The sequence below is a fragment of the Schistocerca nitens genome, chromosome 3 (genome assembly GCF_023898315.1).
Source record: "Schistocerca nitens isolate TAMUIC-IGC-003100 chromosome 3, iqSchNite1.1, whole genome shotgun sequence".
In the NCBI taxonomy this organism is placed as follows: Eukaryota; Metazoa; Arthropoda; class Insecta; order Orthoptera; family Acrididae; genus Schistocerca; species Schistocerca nitens.
The window spans coordinates 742,668,159-742,693,680 of NC_064616.1; the positions used below are offsets into that span (position 1 = coordinate 742,668,159).

The following is a 25,522-nucleotide window of genomic DNA, read 5'->3' on the forward strand; positions in this document are numbered from 1 at the left end:
GGATATTTTGATCACGTAGTGTAGGAATGTCTTAAAAACTCATAATAGATGAAACCAAATTTAGTAAGAAAGTGTGAAATCAGGTGAAGTATAGTAAAAAAGCAGTGAAACCAGATGAAATACAAAAAAAAAGCAGAGATGATGACAAAATGAAATGTCAGTGAAAGTAGGATGGTATCAAAGTCAAAACAGAAATAAAAACAAATAAAAGCCTGACAACTGTGTTTGAAGGTCCATGTATAATTATACTAGTGAGGAACATGTGGGATTCTGGGAACTGCACCTACAGATAGCACAAGCAAATTGTCATCTGATGCACACATGTCAGACAGTTGCTACATGTTGGCTGGAAAGTCAATGTGTCACAGGATTCTTGGTAAGTAGGTCAAAATGATATGTGGTTTTTAAGGTGATGAAGAAACATAGGAAAATAAGAAAGAAAAGGATACACACAAAGTAATGTGATAGAGAACAGTAACAAAAGGAAATAGCACCATCCTATGGCAATCTATTCTTGCGCCATCTAGAGGAATGCTTCCTCGTCACCCAAAATCCCACAGCCCATGCCTGTTTCAGATACATTGCTGACATCTTTATGATCTGGACTGAGTGTGAGGATATTCTACATACACTCCTGTAGAATCTCAACACCTTTTCCTGATTCCATTCCTAAGCCACCTTCCTCAACGTCTACCATCTCATGGATGGTGCCATCAGTACCTCCATCCACATCAAACCTATCAATGATGAATAGTACCTCCATTTCAACACCTCCCACCCATTACACACCAGTAAGCCCTTACATATAGTCTAGCCATCCGTGGTCAAAGTACCTGCAGTGACAGAAAACCTCTCTTCAAATATGTTTAGGGTCTTGCCGAGGCCTTCAAAAACCAAAATTACCCTCCACACTTTTTCCAGAAACTAATCTCCCATGCCTTGTCTCTCCCATCATCACTGACCCCCTCCTACCCTCCCCCAACTGAGTCACTACCACTGGACTGAAGCAGCTGAATCAAGTTCTCTGCCAAAGTTTTGAAAACCTCTTATCGTGTCCTGAATGATAAATATCCTCACCACCTACCCAACCTACACAGTATCCTTGTCTGTCATGTTCCATGTCTGCTCCCATCTCCTTGCCCCATGGCTCATCCTTGGTAAAGACCTAGGTGCAAAACCTGTCCCATACATTCTCTCATTACCATCTATCTCCAGTCCTTTCACAGGCATTTCATACCCCAGCAAAGGCAGGGCCACCAGTAAAAGAAGCCATGTGGTATACCAACTTAGCTGCAACCACTGTGTGGCATTATACATGGGTAGGACCACTAACAAGCTGCCAAACAGTAGCCAACAGAAAGCTAGACCACACAGTTGCCAAACCAGTCATGTAACAGTGTGCTCGACTTCAGTGACACTCAGTCCACAGCATCTCAATTTTTCCCCACAAACATCAGCTTTTCTAAATTCTGCTGCTGGGGACTTCTCCCTGTAACATATCCTTTGCCCCATACAACCATGTGCAATGGATGAGTATGTACTCTTGTTGAACACCAACCATTTCAATGGCAGTCACATTATGGTACCCTGAGAAGCTGGATGAATGTACTGACAGATTGCTGCACATTGGGCAAAATGTATCTGTTGTGTATCCTTGTTTTCAAGAGTGATCTGTCAAACATTTCCACAGCTGTAGACAATGTTCTGCACATTCTCTTAGTACAAATGCATGTCAAGATTGATGCATTGTGCAAGCAGCAGTGGCTCACCGATCATCATCCAGGGATGAAATACAGGCACATGTCACAGCTGCTGTGTCGTGAGAGATTATCTGAAACCATCTGCTTGCAGGATTAAGACAATGTGTGCCTCTGATCAGTATCATAGAGCTCATTCACCCAACACACAGATGTCCCATCCCAGGCTTCATGGGGGATGGGTGGGTGGGTGGGTGGGGGGGGGTAGGGGGGTGGGGGGGGGGGCGGGAGAGGACGACGACATCAGTGACAACTCATGGTCACATCTGATTTTTCTGCAAGTAAAATTACCAGTAACCAATACAATGTGCAGGCTGTTATCCCTATGTTATTCCAATTTCTTTGACAGGAAGGTGATGTGCTTTGTCAATAGGGCAGTCGATGTCCACATACAGTTGCTGCAACACACTCTTCATGATGTACAAAATCTGCCCTGGTCAGCAAGACCACCAAATCTCTCACCAAATGAATACATATGGGACATGATGAAGCTTGGTCATTTCCTAGGGTCTACAAAAACTATTTCCAAACTGCAACAGGGGGCGCAAAGAGGCGAGGGACAATCTATTGCAGGATGCCATTTGGCATTAAATTGTTTGCATGCAAGAATACACAGCTGTGTTGCCACCAGAGAAGGTTACACTGTGCACTGATGTGATTCCTTGGGCACCCTTCACTGTGTCATGTTTCATTTGGTCTGAATTTGTTGTCATAATCTCTTTCAGTGATGAACTACCTGTCACTTCACTTGCCAATAAAATGATGTTGCCTTTGATGGTGTTGCATTTTTCCCAGCAGTGTAAATACACACATTTTTCCCTGTAGTGTAAATATACAATCACCAACATAATAAACAGAAATTATACAATATAGCAAAGCATTTATAATACATGATATTTACCAAAATGGATTTGCAGACAGTTGCTACAGCTTGTCCAGCAGATGTGACTGGGTGGTCAAGAGGTAGGTAAGAAATTTCCAGTATTTTCATTAAGCGAGGAATACCACCCTGAGATATGAACTCACGGCAGTGATCATCTGTTGAATTATTAGTTAGAATTGAATCTAGAAATTTCATCTGAAATATAAAGACACACTCATGTAGGGCATCAACTGCTAAATGACATGAAGAAAGTGTAATTTTATGTTGTATATGCACAATTTACTGTTGAAGGAAGGATGAGGTAGAGCTGGTGGAGCAAAGTTGAGTAAAGCTAGTCAAGCAGATGAAAGGTTAAGAATAAGAGAAACGGTTTATTATTTATTTATTTATTTATTTATTTCAATGGAGCTGTGAGCAGTATGTGCAAGAATAGTCTATGTTGAACAATTTGTTTCAATGCAAATTACTAATACTTACCACGTTGATAATGTAATCAACAAGAGGAACATTCATCCTTTCACCCACTGCACCATCTTCCTGTTGAGCATGTGATAATGTAGAAGCATCATCTTCATCCTCTTCGTCACTGCTGCTACTCCCACCCTGCCTTGCAGAAGAAGGTTGAGGAACTTCAGCACGGACATTCACTCGCCAAAGAGAATTTCTTGGATCTTGGTGAATGTCATACAGTTCATCCAAAAGCTGCAAAAATACATTAATTTTTTGTGTGTTGGCACTATAATTGAATAAAAAATTTAAAAAATCAGTTGTGTTTGATATTCCATTCATGAAAAATGGCTTAGGTAATCCATGAGAGAAATATAAATACAACCCAAGTATAAATGTGTGGGTACTGTGATACTCATCGTTTAACTTTTTATGAAATTGCAGGGAAATTAACCAAATGTAATAAATGTAAAATATTCATTTTGTGGAGTGCCATACCTATCTTAACACTCAACTGTTTTTCACTGTATCATTGACTCTCAAAAACTGAAATTAACATCTGCATACATCTCAAACCACTAACTACCTGCCTCGCCCTAGTAAACCTCACAAATTTACTTGCTCATGGTTGCTATCAGTCGATTATCAATTATAACTTAAACAGGTCAAAGCAATGCAAATGGGATACTCTATGGCTCAACAAGAGGAGATTGCTGAAATGCATTTTATTAGAAGCGTGTAAGGAAGAAAGGAAGCTTGGAGTTTAATGTTGGGTCAATGACAATTTCATTAGAGACCACGTCAATCCAAGATATGGGGTGGAAGGGAACGGGATCACTCTAATATGTGCCCTAATCTCTTAAGGGAAACTGAAGAAAGTCTGTATCGAGATGATATAGAAAGTGTTTGAAGTCTATTCCTCCCAAAGGAGAGTCCAGTGTCTCAACCACTGTATCACTTCACTCACTGATTATTACAGGAATGTATGAATGACTGCTTTTGTTTAGGTACACTGGGAGCGGCAGTGATTATAGCACACCAAACTCTTAAGATATTGTTGTGGGAAATTAACAGTGATTAAAAATTAATCAACCATAATTGGGTTCATTAAACACTTAAGGAAAACCCTACAGATCATATAGTAAATGATCATACAAACATCAAATCTGCGCACTGTACAATTTTTTCATAAATCCCAGTATGACAAGCTGTACAAACTGAACCTTCATGGCCAGATAATTTCCAAATCCCTGATCATAATCAGACACACATTAATGGAAATGACTGAGTTTAGTATACCAGCCAACAGATGTCACAATGGCAGCAAACAAGCTGGCATGTGTAGCACAGCAGGATAGTGCGGAAAACTGCCATAGAGGCACATGCGACACATGGTATGGGCAGACCTGCTGGCAGAAGTGTTTACTTGCAGGCGGCAGCAAGCCAAGTGGGCCAGTGCTTACTCTGAGTTTGTCCACCAATGGACTTTATTGTGCAGAGTGCTTAGCCATTAGCCATCCAAACACTGAGTTCTTGCCATGCTCGTCCCTATGTGGGTTCACACACTTGGCTTACAGATCAATTCAGATGGTGAGTTTGTTTCCCTCTCATACAGGTTCTGTTCCCTGGCTATTATCGAGCCACCTTCCGCCTGTGAACTATCCACACCAATCATTTAGTGATGCAGTGTTGTCATGCCTGTGCAGATACTAAAGTGGCAACTAAGGACTTCTTATGCATGTGACGCTCAACTATTTTCATTCTCCTTTCCCCTTGTGCCCCCATGATCCTTACATTTCTACAATGCTGGCAGTAACAGTTGCACCTACAGAAAGAGCAGCTATAGTTGCTACAGTAGCAGCAGCCTGCTGATAACCCAGAATGTTTATTTGCTTCATGCCCTTGCCTTGCTGGTGGAGAGCCAGGCTTCCACTGTTCCACATTCTGCACTGTCCCCACCTTCCCTCACACTGTTTGCCTCTTTTGATGAGTTGATGGAGAGGTGGGAGAATTACCTGCCCTGGCTCTTACTGCACTGCCAGCTACAACATATTGTCAATCCAGTTGATAAGGCTGCCTTGTTGTTGTCCAATAGTGCGGGATTGTACAAAGTTGCCTAAAATTTGAAGTCCTCCACTGAGCCCAAGAAACTTCCCTTTGATGAGCTTTGTTGGTTGCTTATGTGGTATATCTGACATCAAACCCATGTAGTGGCAGCACAGTTGTAGTTTAACCAGTATCCCAAGTGCCTTGGTCAGTCGTATGCAGCCTGGATCATCAATTTCCAACACTTCTAACCCAAGTGTCATTTTGTGTGTTCCAAATGTGCTACCTCTTATGCCAACTCACTAGTTTGTGATATGATAGTCTGGTTAGCTACCAATCCTGAGGTTCAGACTAAAGCAGTGACATAGTCCAACGTCTCTCTTTAGCCAACGTTGCCCAAATTGTGGTATTGCATGAGCTTACAGCAGTGGCAAGTTACATACTTCTGGATAATTGGCTAGAGGCTCAATTGGATGTGTGTGGTATACAGCCATCTGCACCCTGCAGAATACCACTCTTAACCAGTGTCCAACCAATTCACAGTGTGTTGCGACTGTTGACAATGCCGATGCAGTGATGTCGTTGCATTGCCCATTCTCGCCCATGTTGAGCTCAATGGGATCGTGCCACTTGCAGCATCTTAATTCACACCAGCAGTGTTTTTCAAGTCCATGGTGTCATTCTCCTCCTGCTTGTTGGACGAGTCAGAGGTCCTGCCCCGACCGTTATTTGTTGCATGTCTGCTGTGACTGCCCGCACATGCTGGCCATGTGTGGGGTATGGTGGCAGATACGTCCACTGTTTGTAACAGTGAATAGGCTGTAAGTCAGTCAATGGATGTCCTGATGTTTTCACTGGACTTTGGGGCTGCCTCTGATTTCCCGCATGTGCCACCCCAGCACATTTTGCAGATGATTGAAGTGGGTGGGAGGCCAGTCAGATTTCAGGTAAACATGGGAATGGTGGTCAGTCCAATTAATTTAGATACATACCGGCTCTTTGGGTGCTTGGAGTTGCAACAGTCATTCAATCAGATTTCTCCTTATAGTAAACAGCACGTACCTTTGTGGGGGCAATTCTCCGTCTCCGCACATTATAAGACTGTGGAGTGGCAACTTACCTTGTTAGAATGTGTTTACTGTTTTTGGCTAAAGTGAATTTAGAGTGTCAATCCGTTCTTTTTCATGATCCAGATACATATGTGCCTCTTAAGCCATCAGCAGCACCCAAATTTTGTCATGTCTACCCCATTCTCTTCAACATGTGCGAGAAGGTAAAAGTTGAGTTGCCGTGTTGGTAGTTTCAGGGTATCGTTTTCCTATATCATTGAGTCAGTGGGCCAACTCGTTCCTATGCTTGTGGTTTCTTGGACTTTTGTGGTCCTCAGGACCCACTTTGGGTTTCCCAGTTTAATTGTTTGCCTTTTAGAATTTTGTCTGCACTAGAAGTCTACTAATGTTATTTAAATCAGTAAACTCAAGACATTTCTTGTTGCATCAATTAGCTTGATGACATCTGGGTCACAGGCTCTACTCAAGAGGAGCATTTATGAAACCTTCAGTCAGTTTCCCCACACCTTCCGGAGAACGGTCTTTCTTGCAAACAGGAGAAATGCAAAATGAGATTTTCACTCTGCAGTGGAGTGTGCACCGATATGAAACTTCCTGGCAGATTAAAACTGTGTGCCGGACCGAGACTCAAACTCGGGACCTTTGCCTTTTGTGGGCAAGTGCTCTACCGATTGAGCTATCCAAGTACGACTCACAACCCGTCCTCACAGTTTCAGTTCTGCCAGCAGAGCACTTGCCTGTGAAAGACGAAGGCCCCAAGTTTGAGTCTCAGTCTGGCACACAGTTTTAATCTACCCGGAGAAATGCAGTCTTTTCTCCCTGAAGATGCATTTTTTGGGTCATGTGCTTATGGTCTTGCCCCATAGAAAACCCCATCAAGACCATTTTCAAACTACCATGGCCCAAGAACCTGTAAGAGTTCCAATCCTTTTTGTGTAATATTTCATATTATGCTCAGTTCATTCCCCAGGCAACATGCACCTTCCAGGCTCTTATCCAGCTATGCGAAACGGTGTTAAGTTTGTATGGTCTGGATTATCAATGGGCTTTTCATCTCTTGAGCAGCATTTGTGCTCTGCTCTCTGTCTAGCTTCCTTTACTATGTAAACTTTGAACTCTGGCCTGTGACACATGCCAGTGTGGCACTGACACCGTCCTACCCAATTGGAATACAGATGGCACCAAACAGCCCATCGCTTACCCATCAAAGACTCTTTCAGCTGCACAGTGTAATTATTCACAAGTGGAAAAGGAGGTGCTAGTTATTATTCTCACAGTTGATAAATTTCATGTCTACCTGTATGGGACAAGGTTTCTCCTCACCACTGACCACAAGCCATAGTTCCAAGCTGCCAGACAGGACTACCCACCGATTACAGCGGTGGGCACTACTCCTTAGTATCTATTGTTATGACTTTCATTACGCCTCCACTGCCCAACACACCAATTTGAGCAACAAGTAGCTCTTGTGCTTGCATTATATGATGTCTTGCAGCAAACCATGTCAGACTTTCCGCTGACTGCACATAAAGTCTCGACTGCCACGGCTGCTGACCCGTCTTTCTGAAAACGGTTTCAGCGATCCAGTTGGGTTGGTTGCCATGCATCTCTTTGGGTGGGGATCAGGCATGGTGTACATTTTTTCTCCTACATGGTCAGGTAAGTGTTGTCCAGGGAAATCCTCGGGCTTGCCATGAAGAAACAATGCTGTCGTGTGGTCATTCACATACTCCAGTTGCTGCATGCGATGCACTGGGATATGATTTGTGTGATGGCACTGGCATGACATCATGTTTACTGGCCGGCAATTGATCAAAACATTGAATGTCCTCTTGTGCAGAATGTGCAAAGAATTGGGGAGCACCGCTGCACCAATCCTCTCATTGGCTGATCCCATAGCACTTATCACAGGACAGGGTCACGTCAATTTCACTGGCCCCTTTTTGGTCAGCATGTTGTCATTGAAATTTTCCATACATATGGCATTGAGTCTGTGCAGCGGAACATCACTGACTGCCACGGTTTGCATTTGCAGTGGTATCCAGCATATGAGTACTCCACCATTTCACCTGGCTTCTAACTCAAGAGATGGAGCACCTGATGCATAAATGTAAGACCCAGATGAAGTCCCTGTTTGCTGTTTCCCTTGACGATGGTTGCTGCCTGGCAGTATGTTTGTGTGGGCGCAAGTCATGGTATCTGCTGGATTTGCTTTACCCTGAGTTGCATCCCAGGGACCACTGTGGACTGCCGTGTTTTCCTCTCAGGACTGCCCTTTCGGCCCAGTCCTTAGGGCAGCAGCAGGTGTGACTGCCACGTGTCGTGGTGGGCCACGAACGTCAGCAGTTGTTTGTGGTGGATATCAGTAGGGAGCAGCTGACCATCCATCAAATCAGCTACATCCATGCCCTGTTGGGATCTCACTGCCACAGTGTGGTGGTCTGCCAGACAGTATGTTGAGTCACAACGTTGTTCTGGATGTGGAATCCCACTTGCACCAGTGTGTTTCCCTGTTGCCACCCACTCCTCACATTCCCTGTCCTCCCATTGCCTGCAGCAATGGCCGCCAGTGAAGCCTGCACCTGTGCCTCCCATTGTGGAACCCATCGATTTTGAAACTCACTCCCCCCCCCCCCCACTTCACTAATGGATATGCCATCAACTCCACTGCCTCTTTGCACTGTCGAAGATGACCAAAATTTACATCCATTGGGTTCCAAAACTTCCAAATTATCACTCCACTTTAAGGGCTATCTGTCTATGAAGACAGTTCTAGGCGCTCAGTCCGGAACCGCGCGACCGCTACGGTCGCAGGTTCGAATCCTGCCTCGGGCATGGATGTGTGTGATGTCCTTAGGTTAGTTAGGTTTAAGTAGTTCTAAGTTCTAGGGGACTTATGACCACAGATGTTGAGTCCCATAGTGCTCAGAGCCATTTGAACCATTTTTGTCTAAGAAGAATAAAAATGCAATTTGGTAGAAGTCTAATGACTGACATGGTATGCCATAAAGCTAACTTCTTCATTCGAGTGGAATAATGCTCTGTAAAACAAAGTAATAATGAAAGCAAGGCAGGATGAATGTGCTGTGGAAAAAAAACCTCATCAAGTCATTACTTCTTTATATTCTGACGGCAGCTTTATTAACCATACAATGGAAAGTGATACACAATGCAAGTCAAGTTCATACTGACATTTATCACAGTTACTGCAAGATGGAGGACTAACCCTCCAAAACCAGCAGTCTTTAACGAAGGGTACTGTGAGAGTGGTGGGTATTTTGTTATAGTAATTATTAACTACTGTGGACAAGTCATGAACAGATATATTCAAGTATTGGTATTATAAGACTAACATTTAATGCTATTATGAAAAGGAAACTTGTTACTCACCATATAGCAGAGATGCTGAATCACAGATAGGTACAACACAAAGATAGTCACAAATTAAGCTTTCAGCCAGTAAGGCCTTCATAAAAATAAATAAACAAAACACACACACACGGTACGTGCACTAATACAACTAGCACACACATAACTGCAGAAAGCGAGCGAGCGAGCGCGCGCGCACGCACGCACGTGTGTACGTGTGTGTGTGTGTGTGGGGGGGGGGGGCGCGCGCGTCGCATGCATGCACATTTTTGATGAAGGCCTTAGTAGCTGAAAGCTTTATTTGTGACAGTCTTTTTGTTTGCCTATTTGTGATTCAGCATCTCCGCTATATGGTGAGTAGCAACTTTACTTTTCATTATATGGTTACATTCCCTCCTTTGCTGTCTCTGACAGAATTACAATGTCATCAGCAAACTTCAAAGTTTTTATTTCTTCTCGGTGGATTTTAATTCCTACTCCACATTTTCTTTTGTTTCCCTTACTGCTTGCTCAATATACAGACTGAACAGTATCGGGGGATAGGCTACAACCCTGTCTCACTCACTCCCCAACCACTGCTTCCCTTTCATACCCCTCGACTCATAACTGTCATCTGGTTTCTGTAAAATTGTAAATAGCCTATTGCTCCCTGTATTTGACCCTTGCCACCTTCAGAATTTGAAAGGGAGTGTTCCAGTCAACATTGTCAAAAGCTTTCTCTAAGTATACAAATTCTAGACACACAGGTTTGCCTTTCCTTAACCTATCTTCTAAGATAATCGATAGTGTAGGTATTGCTTCACATGTTCCAACATTTCTACGGAATCCAAACTGATCTTCCCAAAATCGGCTTCTACCAGTTTTTACATTTGTCTGTAAAGAATTCGTGTTAGTATTTTGAGCCGTGACTTATTAAACTAATAGTTCAGTAATTTTCACACCTGCTTTCTTTGGGATTGGAATTATTATATTCTTCTTGAAGTCTGAGGGTGTTTCGCCTGTCTCATACATCTTGTTCACCAGATGGTAGGGTTTTGTCAGTGATGGCTCTCCCAAGGCTGTCAGTAGTTCTAACAGAATGTTGTCTACTCCCGTGGCCTTGTTTCAACTCAGGTCTTTCAGTGCTCTGTCAAACTCTTCATGCAGTATCATATCTCCCATTTCATCGTCATCTATGTCCACTTCCATTTCCATAACATTTCCCTCAAGTATGCCACCCTTGTGTAGACCCTCTATATACTCCTTCCACCTTTCTGCTCTCCCTTCTTTGCTTAGAACTGGTTTTCCATCTGAGTGGTTCTCTTTTCTCAAAAGGTCTCTCTAATTTTCCTGTAGCCATTATCTTACAGCTAGTGATATATACATCTATATCCTTACATTTGTCTTCTAGCCATCCCTGCTTATCCATTCTGCTCTTCCTGTCTGTCTCATTTTTGAGACGTTTGTATTCCTTTTTGCCTGCTTCATTTACTGCATTTTTATATTTTCTCCTTTCATCAATTAAATTCAGTATCTCTTCTGTTACCCAAGGATTTGTACTAGCCCTCATCTTTTTACCTACTTGATCCTCTGCTGCCTTCATTATTTCATCTCTCAGAGCTAACTATTCTTCTTCTACTGTATTTCTTTCCCCCCATTCTTTTCAATCGTTCCCTAATGCTTTCCCTGAAACTCTCTACAACCTCTGGTTCTTTCAGTTTATCCAGGTCCCATCTCCTTAAATTCCCACCTTTTTGCAGTTTCTTCAGTTTTAATCTACAGTTCATAACCAATATATTGTGGTCAGAGTCCACATCTGCTCCTGGAAATACCTCACAATTTAAAATAAGTTTTCTAAATATCTGTCTTACCTTTATATAATCTATCTGAAACCTTCCAGTGTGTCCAAGCCTCTTCCATGTATATAACCTTCTTTCATGATTCTTAAACCAAGTGCTAGCTTTGATTAAAGTTATGCTGTGTGAAAATTGTACCAGGCGGCTTCCTCCTTCATTTCTTACCCCTATTCCACATCCACCTATTACTATTCCTTCTCTTCCTTTTCCTACTATTGAATTCCAGTCCCCCTTTATCATTAAATTTTCATCTCCCTTCACTATCTGAACAATTTCTTTTATCACATCATACATTTCTTCAATCTCTTCGTCATCTGCTGAGCTAGTTGGCATATGAACTTTTAGTACTGTGGTAGGTGTGGGCTTCATATCTATCTTGGCCACAATAATGTTTTCACTATGCTGTTTGTAGTAGCTTACCCACACTCCTATTTTTTTTATTTATTATTAAACCTACTCCTGCATTACCCCTATTTGATTTTGTATTTATAAACCTATATTCACCCAACCAGACATCTTGTTCCTCCTGCCACCGAACTTCACTAATTCCCACTACATCTAGCTTTAATCTATCCGTGACTCTAGTTAAATTTTCTAACCTACCCACCCGATTAAGGGATCTGTCGTTCCACGCTCCAATCTGTAGAAAACCAGTTTTCTTTCTCCTGATAATGACATCCTCCCGAGTAGTCCCCACCTGGAGATCCATATGGGGGACTATTTTACCCCCGAAATATTTTACCCAAGATGATGCCTTCCTCATTTAACCTTAAAATAAAGGTGCATGCCCTCAGGAAAAATTATGGCTGCAGTTTCCCCTTTCTTTCAGCCATTCGCAGTACCAGCACAGCAAGGCCATTTTGGTTAATGTTACAAGGCCAGATCAGTCAATCATCCAGACTGTTGCCCCTGCAACTACTACTGAAAAGGCTGCTGACCCTGTTCAGGAACCACACGTTTGTCTGGCCTCTCAACAGATATCCCTCCGTTGTGGTTGCACCTACAGTACAGCTATCAGTATCGCTGAGGCATGCAAGCCTCCCCACCAATGGCAAGGTCCATAGTTCGTGTGAGGTTCAATAAAATATATACCTTAACTGTATGCTGATACCATGAGCAATGCTCTAGGTTAAATTCTAAACTTATCCAACAACCTCAGAATTATCTGGTGACACCTTGCTACAGTCTTACAGCAATGTTGGCCCCTGGGTTCAACGGCTTTCTTCTCTATCAAAATGACCACCACCACCACCACCACCCACTAAGAAAATATACTCTACATGCATTTATCACAGTCACCCACAGTATACAGATGAACTTTAGACATTCAACATGCAAGATCCTCCTGAACAATGTCGCTAGACTGTGAGTCATATGAATAAGTAAGTTCCAACAAACAAAATCCCAAAATCAGGCTATATCTGTCTTATTCTCCATTTAGCAATTTGAGCATTCTTCTTTAAAACTTCTCAGCAGCTTACAACTGTGCCCTGGACCAGGACTTAAAACATGAAATCTTGCCTTTCATTGGCAATTTTATTACCGACTGAGCTACCCAGAAACAGTTTATTAGATGTTCTCACAGCTTCACTTCAGATAGTAGTTTTGTCCTAGTGTCCAAACTTCATAGAAGTTATCCTACATAACATTGTGCTCTTGCAGTCCTGGAATAAAGGATATGCAGACACACAGCTCAACCACAGCCTATGGCAGTTTGAGTACTGCTCCTCTACAGTTTCCATCTTACTTAGAAGTTCCAAAACAGTGCATGCTCTGTTGTACAATGAAAGATTCCTTCTGGAGAGAAATCTGCTGGTTATAAATCACCACCACATTATGCCATTTTATGAATGAGATCTCACTCATGAACATGCAATTTTACCTCTGAAATAAACCACTAAATTATAGTAGTTAAAGCAATTTATCACTAGACATCAGTACAAAACACTATTTTATGCTGAGTAGAATTTAAACATGAAACATGATTATTAATACAATACCTTTGTTACTGCAGTTATTGCTGGAGCTTTGAGAGTTGGTTGATGTCTTATAAGCTCATCCATAGCATTCCCCAAATTACAAGGCGTATCTGTTGCTGGATCAGAACTTTTTCGCCTTTTCATTGCTCCTAAGTATGTTGGTGATATAAGTATTTTGAACAATCTTGGGAAAGGCAGGTACTGCATAAATGCTTCCAACCCACGTCCATTCAGACACAAAGCACTAAAAATATTTGGAAGTGACCCTAGAACTTCTCTAGTTGCTGGAACCTAAGAAAATGAGATCAGTTCAATCAGCAATATTTTAGTGTAAAAGGACTCCCTGAAGTCACATAGTATGAATTATATTAGATGGGATAGATTATGGGCAGATGACAACATTCAAAGAACACAATGAGACACACTGCTGCTTTATTTATTAGTAAATTTGTCTGAACAATGTGAACAGAATGAGAGCTATTGTTAAACCGGAAAATAATTTAGTTACCTACATCTTTCTGACTTAACATTGTTTTATCACTTGCTACAAGAAACTACTGTTGCACAGTAGAAAAGTAAGCAAGCACAGGAATAAAATTTTGTTGGAAAGAGGTCACTAAGTGGGCCACGTCTGCTGGCTACACAACAGTGTCATAACCTAATTTCAACATGTGAGACCAAAAGTACAAACAAACGAGATCATTTCATCAGACTATGCAAGACAGAAGCCAAGAACAACTAATTCAGCACGTTTAGAATAGAGTGGAGTAGCCTTAATGAGGCTACATGTAATAACTTCACCTAGAGACATCATAAGAATAACTTTCAGGATGCAAACTTCACATTAGGAAACACACTGAAACCTGGAAGTGAAGTGCTGGAGTAGCCTACAGTGCTCATAGGCTCAGAAAACAAGAGGAGATATGTCTCTAATATGGGAGATCACATCATTGCGTGCTATAAAATCTCCATCCTCGACAAGCTCATCCTCAGAGTAGACCATCGCATCTGCATCATGGATACCAATGGAAGACCAGCTCTATTAAGTCGCACAAGCTCTGGTGGATTCAAGAAGTGTCTGCCAACTTGGGGTCTACTGCTACAAGTCCACAGCCATCTGGACTTGGAGGCGACTTCTTATCTTCAAGCCAACATCCTGCCGGTCACAGCAGACACTGACTGAGGGTGGGGATGGGTCCTATCTTCTATGGATGAAGAATCGATCAGCCCATCCACAAGCTGTTCAACTTGGGCACTGGGTGCCTGTGTCATCGCTACTGGGGTGGTACACATATCACCTTACCAGCTGTATGCTGGGACCACCACTCAGGCAGTGCTTTCTGTAGCTGATGTGTCTTCCGCCGTTGTGCCACCTCGGCAACTAACTACAGAGCTGTGCAGTATTCTGAGAATGAGTCTAAGTGCAACCTCATTCATTGAGAGGACTGAGGCTCCAATATATGTCCACAGTCACACATGACTGCTGCACCCTCATACACACCATGGCACTGACCACAGGCAACACCAGGACCTGCACTCAGAAAGTTCCTCTTCGAGCACTGACATGTCATCTCAGTATGGTCACTGCTAGGCAGTGTCAAGAAGATGAAGATAGTAAAATGCTCACCAATAAATGATGGTTAATTGAATGATATTTCTCTAGCACTCCAGCACCCCACAAAAGCGCTCTCCTTTGCTCTTCGCTCGACCTCCTATTAACAATACGATCCTGGATCAGGACATAACACTACAATACGTTCAAGACACAACAGCCAAGGCTTCACCAACCACACAGAAATAATGACAGAGCAGCTACACAGCATGAGAAATTAGGAAACTAACATCCTGTATTCTGTTTTCCTCCCCTCTGCTAAAATGGCTCGCCATGTTAAGTTGGCGGGGTGACTTCTGATGAAACATCAAAGAAAGTCATTTCAATCTTTGCACTAACCCACCTGATCTTGGCATATAGAACATATTTTGCACAATGTCTTGCCAATACCTACCATAATGCTCAGGCGAGTTTATACTTTATGAAAAATGAAGGCTATGTACCTTACCACCACTCAGAGGGTACACATTATCAGAAAATCTTATCATTCTGAAGGTACCAGAACTGCAGGCGATAAGCTTTACGATTTCACTTGAGATGCCTTGTACACCTTTTTAGAAAGCCTCCTATGGGATATCATTGAAGTTGATAAACATTTTTATTCCTAAAATGACACAGCAGATAGCTTCCTAATGAGTTGTTAATCAGTGAGGCTTACTGGTGCAACCAATTGGTCAAAAGAGGTAGCTGTGGACGACTACTAGATTGTAGTGTCTTCAATACATTAACCCTGGCTGACATTTGACAATGTAAACTGATAAGTGATGATTGCAAAGCTATGAAGTAGGACTGTCTTGCCACTCTGGCCCATGGAGTGATGAGCAACAAAGCCTGTCTTCATTTGTGAAATGGTTAAGGTATGTCAATGCACTGGAAGACCAATGAATGTTTCATACATTTGGTACTATCTCACTGTGATCTCCCAATACACACCCATTTAAATTTGCTTTGATCCATGTGTAAAATTTATTAAGGAAAAATTCATTAATTTTCACAATTTATTTATGTTTTATTGTTGGAAGTATGATAATGGTACAGTTTCTTTTACGGATTTGCCTGCTTCTTTCTAAGCAAAAGATACAGAAAGTATCCTAACTATTTGGAAATAATTACGAAGGACATTTAACAAAGACCTATACCGGCTTCTTTGTTTATCTTGTTATACATTAAGAACCTCTCGTTATGTAGGCAATAGGATGAAAAACTCATGGTGGGGGGAAAAAAAAGCCAATTAAGAAAGACAGTGCAGGAAGTTTATCATACACAGCGTGGTCCATTGATCGTGACCGGGCCAAATATCTCGCGACATAAGCATCAAGCGAAAAAACTACAAAGAACGAAACACATCTAGCTTGAAGGGGGAAACCAGATGGCGCTATGGTTGGCCCACTAGACGGTACTGCCATAGTTCAAACGGATGTCAACTGCGTTTTTTAAAATAGGAATCCCCATTTTTTATTTCATACTCATGTAGAACGTAAATATGAATTAGTTGGAGCACATTTTTTGCTTTGTGATAGATGGCACTATAATAGTCACAAACACATGACTCACTATTTTAGACAAACAGTTGGTAACAGGTAGGTTTTTTAAATTAAAATACAAAACATAGGTACGTTTGAACATTTTATTTCCGTTGTTCCAATGTGATACATTTGCCTTTGTGAACTTATTTCTGAGAACGCATGCTGTTACAGCATGATTACCTGTAAATACCACATTAATGCAATACATGCTCAAACTGATGTCCGTCAACCTCAATGCATTTGGCAATATGTGTAACGACATTCCTATCAACAGTGAGTAGTTCGCCTTCTGTAATGTTCGCACATGCATTGACAATGCGCTGACGCATGTTGTCAGGCATGGTTGGTGGATCACGATAGCAAATATCCTTCAACTTTCCCCATAGAAAGAAATCCGGGAGCGTCAGATCCAGTGAACGTGCGGGCCATGGTATGGTGCTTCGATGACCAATCCACTTGTCATTAAATATGCTATTCAATACCGCTTCAACCGCATGCGAGCTATGTGCTGGACATCCATCATGTTGGAAGTACATCGCCATTCTGTCATGCAGTGAAACATCTTGTGGTAACATCGGTAGAACATTGCATAGGAAATCAGCATTCATTGCACCATTTAGATTGCCATCGATAAAATGGGGGCCAATTATCCTTCCTCCCATAATGCCGCACGATACATTAACCCACCAAGGTCGCTGATGTTCCACTTGTCGCAGCCATCGTGGATTCTCCATTGCATAATAGTGCATATTATGCCGGTTTACGTTACTGCTGTTGGTGAATGATGCTTCGTTTCTACATAGAACGCGTGCAAAAAATCTGTTATCATCCCGTAATTTCTCTTGTGCCCAGTGGCAGAACTGTACACGACGTTCAAAGTCATCACCATGCAATTCCTGGTGCATAGAAATATAGTACGGGTGCAATCGATGTTGATGTAGCATTCTCAACACAGACGTTTTTGAGATTCCCAATTCTCACGCAATTTGTCTGCTACTGATGTGCGGATTAGCCACGACAGCAGCTGAAACACCTACTTGGGCATCATTTGTTGCAGGTTGTGGTTGATGTTTCACATGTGGTTGAACACTTTCCGTTTCCTTAAATAACGTAATTATCCGGCGAACGGTCCGGACACTTGGATGATGTCGTCCAGGATATCGAGCAGCATACATAGCACACGCCTGTTGGGCATTTTGATCACAATAGCCATACATCAAGACAATATCGACCTTTTCCGCAATTGGTAAACGGTCCATTTTAACATGGGTAAAGTATCACAAAGCAAATACTGTCCGCACTGGTGGAATGTTACGTGATACCATGTAAAAAATGGGGGTTCCTATTTTAAAAAATGCAGTTGATATCCGTTTGACCTACGGCAGCACCATGTAGCGGGCCAACCTTAGTGCCATCTGGTTTCCCCCTTCAAGATAGACGAGTTTCGTTCTTTGTAGTTTTTTCATTTTATGCTTATTTCATGAGATATTTGGCCCAGTCACTATCAATGGACCCTGTATGTGGTAATCTGTAAAGCTGTGCTGATTTTCTGAGTTTTGGGGGGAGACTGAGGTACATCTTTCTAAAAACAATCAAGAAAATAATGTTGTGGTTCTTCCAAAGTGACTGTATAGGTGCCTTTTGTCAGATATATTAAAAACATTAAAATAATATTTACCACTGTTTACCATCACTGATGGTTTTATTGGTGTAATACAAGGGAATGTCAATAGCGCCAAAGGGTTTTCTCTCACTTTCATGGAGTATGTGCGGGTTCCATGTTCATATTAACAACAAGAATTAACTGTGATGGTATGTGAAATCTGTCTATCGATTTTTTTGTCTTAGTCATGGGCAATATGTGGTTTTAAAATACTTTTTTCATCTGCAAGAACTGGTCTTTACACAAACAAAGGCAAATAACCACACTTCGTGTCAGTACCATTCACTACACCAGCATTACGGTAACACCCATTCAGTTATTATGCAGTACAGTTAATAATTGTTTCTTTCAGCTGCCAATGAAATTAAATCTTTTACAACCTAGATACGAGAACAGGATCTCAAGGCAATGATTTTAAGTATTTCTCATAAGACATACTGCATACACCTTAAAAAATGGGATCCATTTCACTCATTTCATGTTGGATTACCTCTAACACATGAAAAATAATGTACATCCGAATAATTATCATGCCGGTAATAAGTTCAGTCCTAAAATTTTTAGACTTCCTAGTTGTTCTGCAGTATCAGTATTCCATGTGTTTTGATTTCTGAAGATACAGGGGAGGCAGAGAAAGCGGGAGGGGGGGAGAGGGGGGAGGGGGGGAGAGAGAGAGAGAGAGAGAGAGAGAGAGAGAGAGAGAGAGAGAGAGAGAGAGAGAAGGGAAAGCAAAGGTACAAGAGGTTTTACATAAAACAATATTATATGAAGAATATAAAACATTACAATATATACTCACATCTTTCACTATAAGGGCATTCATAATAACATATGTCAGGCCATCATCTTGCAGAGTACAAAGAAATGATGGTTCCTGAAAAACATACACTGTAACAACATCTGTTGCAAGAAGAAAGAGTGAAGCACCATAATACTCTGCATTGCTTATTATGTGTCTCAGACTCGATGGCAAGGATCCAGCCATTACATTCCTCACACTATCTGAAAATGACGTGTCTTGAATGGCCTTCTTCAGAAAATTCAACATGGATTTCAACAAAGCAGCTCGCTGTGGAAGACAGGTTTTCACTGATTTGGGGTCATTTGTGCTAATTGGCCTATGGCTTTCCCTAATTTCTTGCGACATCTCACTTTTATTCAAATCACCCCGAGTTTTGTCTGTGTCCACTTCCATCACATGCTCACTGTCCGCACTGCAACTTGGTTGACCAGACTGTGCATTAACATTGAATGTTAGATGCTGAGGCTGATAGCAGGCCAGTATGTCATTTGTTTTGATCACAAAAGGCTGATCTCTCCTACAAGCATTCACTTCAACCTGAAAACAATCAGTATCGTTAAAAAAGAAATACAATAAATATTACAGTTAAAAAATTATAAACATACAATTCAGTTCTACTAATACTAACCTCAAGTCTACTTATGAAACTGGAAAGGCCTCCATGAGCTTGAAAGCTTTGCATGTCAATGTTTGTGATAAGATCAATAACTCGCACAGCTCTTGTAACAAACTGCAAGGAAAGGATAAGGAGTACATGTATTTGTTTTAAAATAATCTTAAAAATATTTATAGTGATTAAAAGTCAGTTATTTGGTACATTAAAGGATATCTCTCAGCACATGTCCATTTAACTTAATAATCAGAAGTCAATAATGGAGAATTGGGGAAGGGGCGGCAGCATTTTTATATTGTAAAACTTCTGTCTTGTTCATTTTTTGGAAGATTTGACAAAAATGACATGCTATCAGTTACATATTATGATCACATTTTGGCATGTCAGAATGCTATCCAGTGATAGAAATAGGCTACAATAACTTTCAGCTGCATGAATTTACATGTCCAATTTTATCAACAGGAGTAAAATCCTATTGGAAAGGAAACTGTTGGTAGAAAATGATCACAACATGATGACTAAGCACAGCTGTATTTCTAAAATAGATTCCACATTAACGAGTGATACTTCTAATCTAGATGAAGAGGAGCACGAGTATGAATTTGAAGATATTTAGAGACATGGTAAAACTATCCGATCAAAGATCAACTGCTCATTGTCTAATTAGGCAGTTGATTCTAAGGAAAAAGTGAGATCTTTCCTCTGTGATTCATTATGTAATTTCCAAAAGAAATCCACTGGTTGTGATTTTGCATATAAGATACTTTAAATAATTTTTTTTTTTTTTTTTTTTTTTTTTTTTTTTTTTTTTTTTTTTTTTTTTTTTTTTTACAGATAATATGTCTAGTCGTTCACGCCCAGAACGTTACAATGCTGAATAAATGTGTGAATGTTTTAACTGAAATAATACTGCAGTGGAGAAGTACCGCATTTCCTGTACAATGTGGCAGTGACTATTTATGTGTGCAAACACTAACGAAGTAAGTGATTTATGATAGTCATTCAAAATGTGCTTATGCTTATTAAGTATGATTAATGATAAAGGGCATACTGGTTTTGGAAGCATTACAGATATTAGGTATACTAATCAAGTCAAGGTAACTTTGAAGTGTTGTCATATGGCAATGTGGAACATTGTTATGAAACATTATTTGTGTAGACCTTGCATAAGGTTTGATAAAATCAGCAGGGTAATATTGTATGCTGTGTCTCATGATGAACAGCTGAAATAACTGATTAATTGCTGATTTTTCATTGTACTCAGTTAGGACGAACAGGACAGCTATAGATCAGACAGTATAATAATTTGTTTCTAGTAGAATTACAACATAAATGAAAAATGTTTAGCTACATTTACTGCATTATCCGTCTACCACACCTACATTTCTGGAAACGTCCTTGCGAACAAGTGATACACTGTAGTCTCACACCAACTGCTGTCAACATCCTTTATTCACAGTAATTATTTGATTCACATTTACTGCGATTTAATGGTTCAATGTACTACAGTAACAAATGCTTGAAGTATTTTGCAGACTTAAAATCTTTCAAAATCATTTAACTAAAGGAGGAGGATTAAAATGGACTCTACATTGTTACAGCCTTGTTTTACAAACATCAGTATGTTCCAAACTAATACATAAAGGGTTTCTACTAAGTTTTGAATTTCCTGTAATAGGGCAGTGATTAGCAACAGTAATGTAACTCCAGGGAAAACTCTTATTTGCCCAAACATTATGATACAGTATCAAAAGACAATAGCTGTCATACAGGAAATGAAATCACAGCTATGAAGAGAGAAAAAAGGCAGCAAATAAAGACAAAGTTACAGGTTTCAAGCTAATGATAACAGGAACAAGCTGAATTAAAGAAAACTGATCAGGTATTTCCAAGTGGATGTGAAAAGACACACTGAAAATATGGTAAGAGAAACAACTGGAAACTATAAGAGCATGAAGAAACACTGGAGCAACTTGTGTTGCATGAAGATCAAATTTCAACAATTAAGATGACTGAAGGAACAATAATTGACAGACCCCAAGCTATAAAGGCAATCCAAAGCTTTTTTAAATTAAGAAATCAGTCGGGAACAAAACACAGTCAGCAAATAATGAAAATAATCACATTCCAAATGGGTTGAGGTGTATAAAGATATTCCAGTTATGAAAAAAGAAACGGCACCCCCCCCCCACTTTTTTTGTTGGGTGGGGGGTTCTAGCTTATATGGTTAACACTGTTGGCAAAGTACATGAAAAAAAAATTTTTTTTTAATCATTAAATTGTTTACAGAATGTCTGTCAATGAAGACCATGGCACCAAACTGGAACAGCGCTCTTAATTAATCTACTCCAAAAATAGAAACAAAGTAGACCTAGGCTGTCACTTTGCCACAATGAGTGAGTGAACCTATCACTGACTATACAGAAGTATCTTTGTCACACTCAACTCTGATACAGTTCTTTACTCTTGTTCTGTTTTTATTCTTATGCGAGTACAAATACATATTAACTGTCAAATAACTGAGCTGTCATTTATGAGACGACCAGATATTGTGAGGAATAATGGATTTATCGCCAAGCACTAGAATGTGGAATCGAGATTAAACAATACTTACTGCTCAATCCATAACCACAGTCCACAACTATTAATTCATCACAAAATGAGATGATAGATAAAAATGCACAAGATGGGAGTACATATAGGAGACATGGAAATGTAGAACTTCCTGTGTTCTGGCAATGCGACCTCAGCTGCATCTCACAGGATGGATGCATATTTCAGAAGCATAGCATGTCCAATAATGTTGATAAATTTAAGATAGTGGTTTCACATCTGGATTTAGAAGTCATATAAGAAATAAAAGAAATATTGTCATAACAAAGTCACACTGTGCTACGCAAAGTTCTCATACAGTAGTGTTACACATTTCCACTAGAGATGTAATTACAAAAAGTTTTCTCAGAAGAAAATATGGGTGACAAGTCTCTGTCACAAGTACTCAAAGCCTTGTGTACACGAGTATGCAATAAACGTCTGTCTGAACAATCTTTACGAGTATTATAGCTTCGTAAACTTACAGCCAACTTTCGCACTGTCGCAGAGGCACAATGCAAACTTCAAAGATGGATGTTAAAGGGTGCTAAAATTTGTCAGGAACACCACATGCACCTGATCAGTGCATGGCGTAAAGATTTTCAACTACCACATTGCTTGCAGTCAGCCAATCACACTGACTGTTCATGCAGGATCCTTTATCAAGTGACGAGCTTCAGACTGACACACACGTCAGTGTGCACCCAAGTTTTCCCAAATTCCCACTGCTTCAATGGACATAAAAAAACAGCAGTGATCACACTATCGAACTTGTTTGATTACAATTTTATGCTATGTGACCTAAGAAACATGCCAAACTTAGCAAAGTTACATAAACAAGTGCCTCAAGAATTACCATTCAAATCTTGCCATATGGGCAACATTGACATGCTACTGAAGTAGAGAATACTACAAACACCTGCAGCAGCTTTTCCACCATCTACAGGAGTACAGCATAATTACTGGCAAGATAAAGTTGGGCCTGTCACCATTACCTGAGCAGGTCGAAGAAGTACAACAGAGACCCCTTTGCACAACTAACAAGAGGCTTCACAGATTCCTAGCCATGCTGAACTATTACCAACATTAATTGCCTAAACTAGGTCTGCCCTAGAGCCACTCAAAACAATACTTGCTGACAAATACCATGGAGTACAGATGCTGAAGCAGCTTTCCATGACCTAAGGAAATTCTATTACAGGCAATGCCACTAGGAAATCAAAGACTGAGTGCTCCTTGGCACTTACAGTAGATGCAAGCCAAAAGCAGTTGTACAGCAGAAAGCTGATGGCAAATGGCAGCTGCTCACATTTCCCCCTAACTTAACAGCAGGAAAAATTGAGTGCTCCTGACTGCTGGTTGGTTGCTATTCACTTAGCTATCTGGCACTTTCCACCCATCTGTCAAAGAGACCACAAGCCATTAGTAGCTATCTTTCAGGTAGACACAGACCTCAATTCATAAAGTCAGTGCAGCAGATGGAGTACATCACACAGTCCACAATGGATGTGTGTCACATAAGAGGAAAAGACAACATGGTCATTAGATCGCGCATCTCTAAACTGTGCCAAATCAAACTCCATTCAATGGGAAGAGTTAATGTCAGAGCAACAAGATGATCCTCTCTTGCACTGTCATACATGGAGAAATCAATAATTATACAAGAGCAGAGGACAGCTATGCAGTTCAGGCAACTGTCAGCCCCAAATGTTCCCAACAGAATTTGGTGTGACGTAGTGAAAGGGAAACAACGACCCTACATACCAGAACAATACCATCCTGAGGTTTTCAAAATTTCCTGACACCACCGGCAATGTTTTCACATATACGTTGACACTGTGGAGCAACTACAACACTCTTTGGAACAACATTATTTGTTCAAAATCATCATTTTACAAGGTGGTCAGAAATCATTACAATGGGCACGAGTGCACTTGGGATTTGCCAGGTTTGATATTCCGCAAGGCATAACCACAGGTCATGGGAGGCAATTTGAAAACCAAATTTTCAATGAACTTTTATTACTGTGTGGGTGCAACCACCTTCGCACTACAAGCTACCATCCAGCCAGCAATGGAATGCCAGAACTCTTACACCACATATTCAAAGCTGCCCTAATGATTAGCTCCTCCTCATTGTCCAAAGCACTGCCACAGTCCTACTCGGATTGAGAACAACAGCTGAGGAGGACATACAAAGCTCAAAGCTCTCCCGTACAACTGGTCTATGGTGAGCAGCTGAGGGTTACAGGAGGATTAATCATGTCAGCGTCTGCACATTCGATTGTCTCTGAGCTGCATAAGCTGTTCACACAACAATTCAGCATCAGAAAGAGGAACTTTCAGCCGACCAACCCTGTAAGACATGAAGACTGGAAGATATTCATAAACAACGACCTGGGAGGGGGGGGGGGGGGGAGTCCCATGTGCATCCACCAGCCATTTTGCCATACTTTAGACCCTACACAGTAATAGCAAGAGGAAGTCACAGTTTCAAAATTGAGATGGGCAGCAAACAGAAGACAGTCTCAACAAAGTACCTTAAACACATGTACACTGATGAGAGTGCACTCCTTACACAGCTCTCCTTGCTTGCAATTTTATGAGAATGGGTAGACAAATCAAATGTAAGTTCCCCCACATACTGGTGGCACCCGGTTTCAAAAACAAGGTGGCGGCTACTATGGTGACATCACTAATCCATTTGAACACAATGTGTGAGCAAACTGATGGCTGAAAGTATCTCTTGTTCTGTTTTTATTCTTACGTGAGTAAAAAAAGTTATCTGTTAAATAACAGAACAGTCATTTTATTATGATAAAGTGTAACACACTAGCTCCCACAGACCTATTAGCTTCGCCGTAACGTATAAGACATAAGCTGAACTAGAAATGCTTTATTTGCCAAAACAAGCTTTCAGATTTATAACCTGTTATCAGTGGCATTTAATACAGAGAAACAAAGAACTATATGTACATCAATTTCTACAAAATAGTAAATATATATTAGTGTGTTCTCTAAATCTAATTTTTAAGTTTTCCTCTGACTAATAAAGTCATCAGAAGATCAAAACAAACTGCAAAACAATTTAGAAAAGATATCTGAATGGTGCAAAAAGTGGCAGTTGACCCTAAATAAAAAGTGAGAGTTCATCCACACGAGTGCTAAAAGGCACTAAAACTTCGGTTACACGATATATCAGGTTAATCTAAAAGCCGTAAATTCAACTAAATACCTAGGTACTACAATTACAAACAACTTAAGTTGGAAGGAACACACAGAAAATGTTGTGGGGAAGGCTAACCAAAGACTGCGTTTTATTGGCAGGA

The 25,522-nt window shown here is 40.8% G+C and overlaps 1 protein-coding gene across 1 annotated transcript in view; it reads right to left on the reverse strand.

Annotated features, from left to right (window-relative positions):
• The window catches only part of LOC126248719 (E3 ubiquitin-protein ligase HUWE1-like), a 454,581-nt gene that overhangs the window by 290,294 nt on the left and 138,765 nt on the right, over positions 1-25,522 (reverse strand). Inside the window, exons 9-13 of the mRNA XM_049950025.1 lie at positions 19,618-19,719; positions 18,987-19,526; positions 13,408-13,677; positions 3,118-3,342; positions 2,659-2,835 (exon numbers count right to left, since the gene is read on the reverse strand). Coding sequence (XP_049805982.1) covers positions 2,659-2,835; positions 3,118-3,342; positions 13,408-13,677; positions 18,987-19,526; positions 19,618-19,719 — 1,314 coding nt within the window. The remainder of the gene's footprint in view (positions 1-2,658; positions 2,836-3,117; positions 3,343-13,407; positions 13,678-18,986; positions 19,527-19,617; positions 19,720-25,522) is intronic.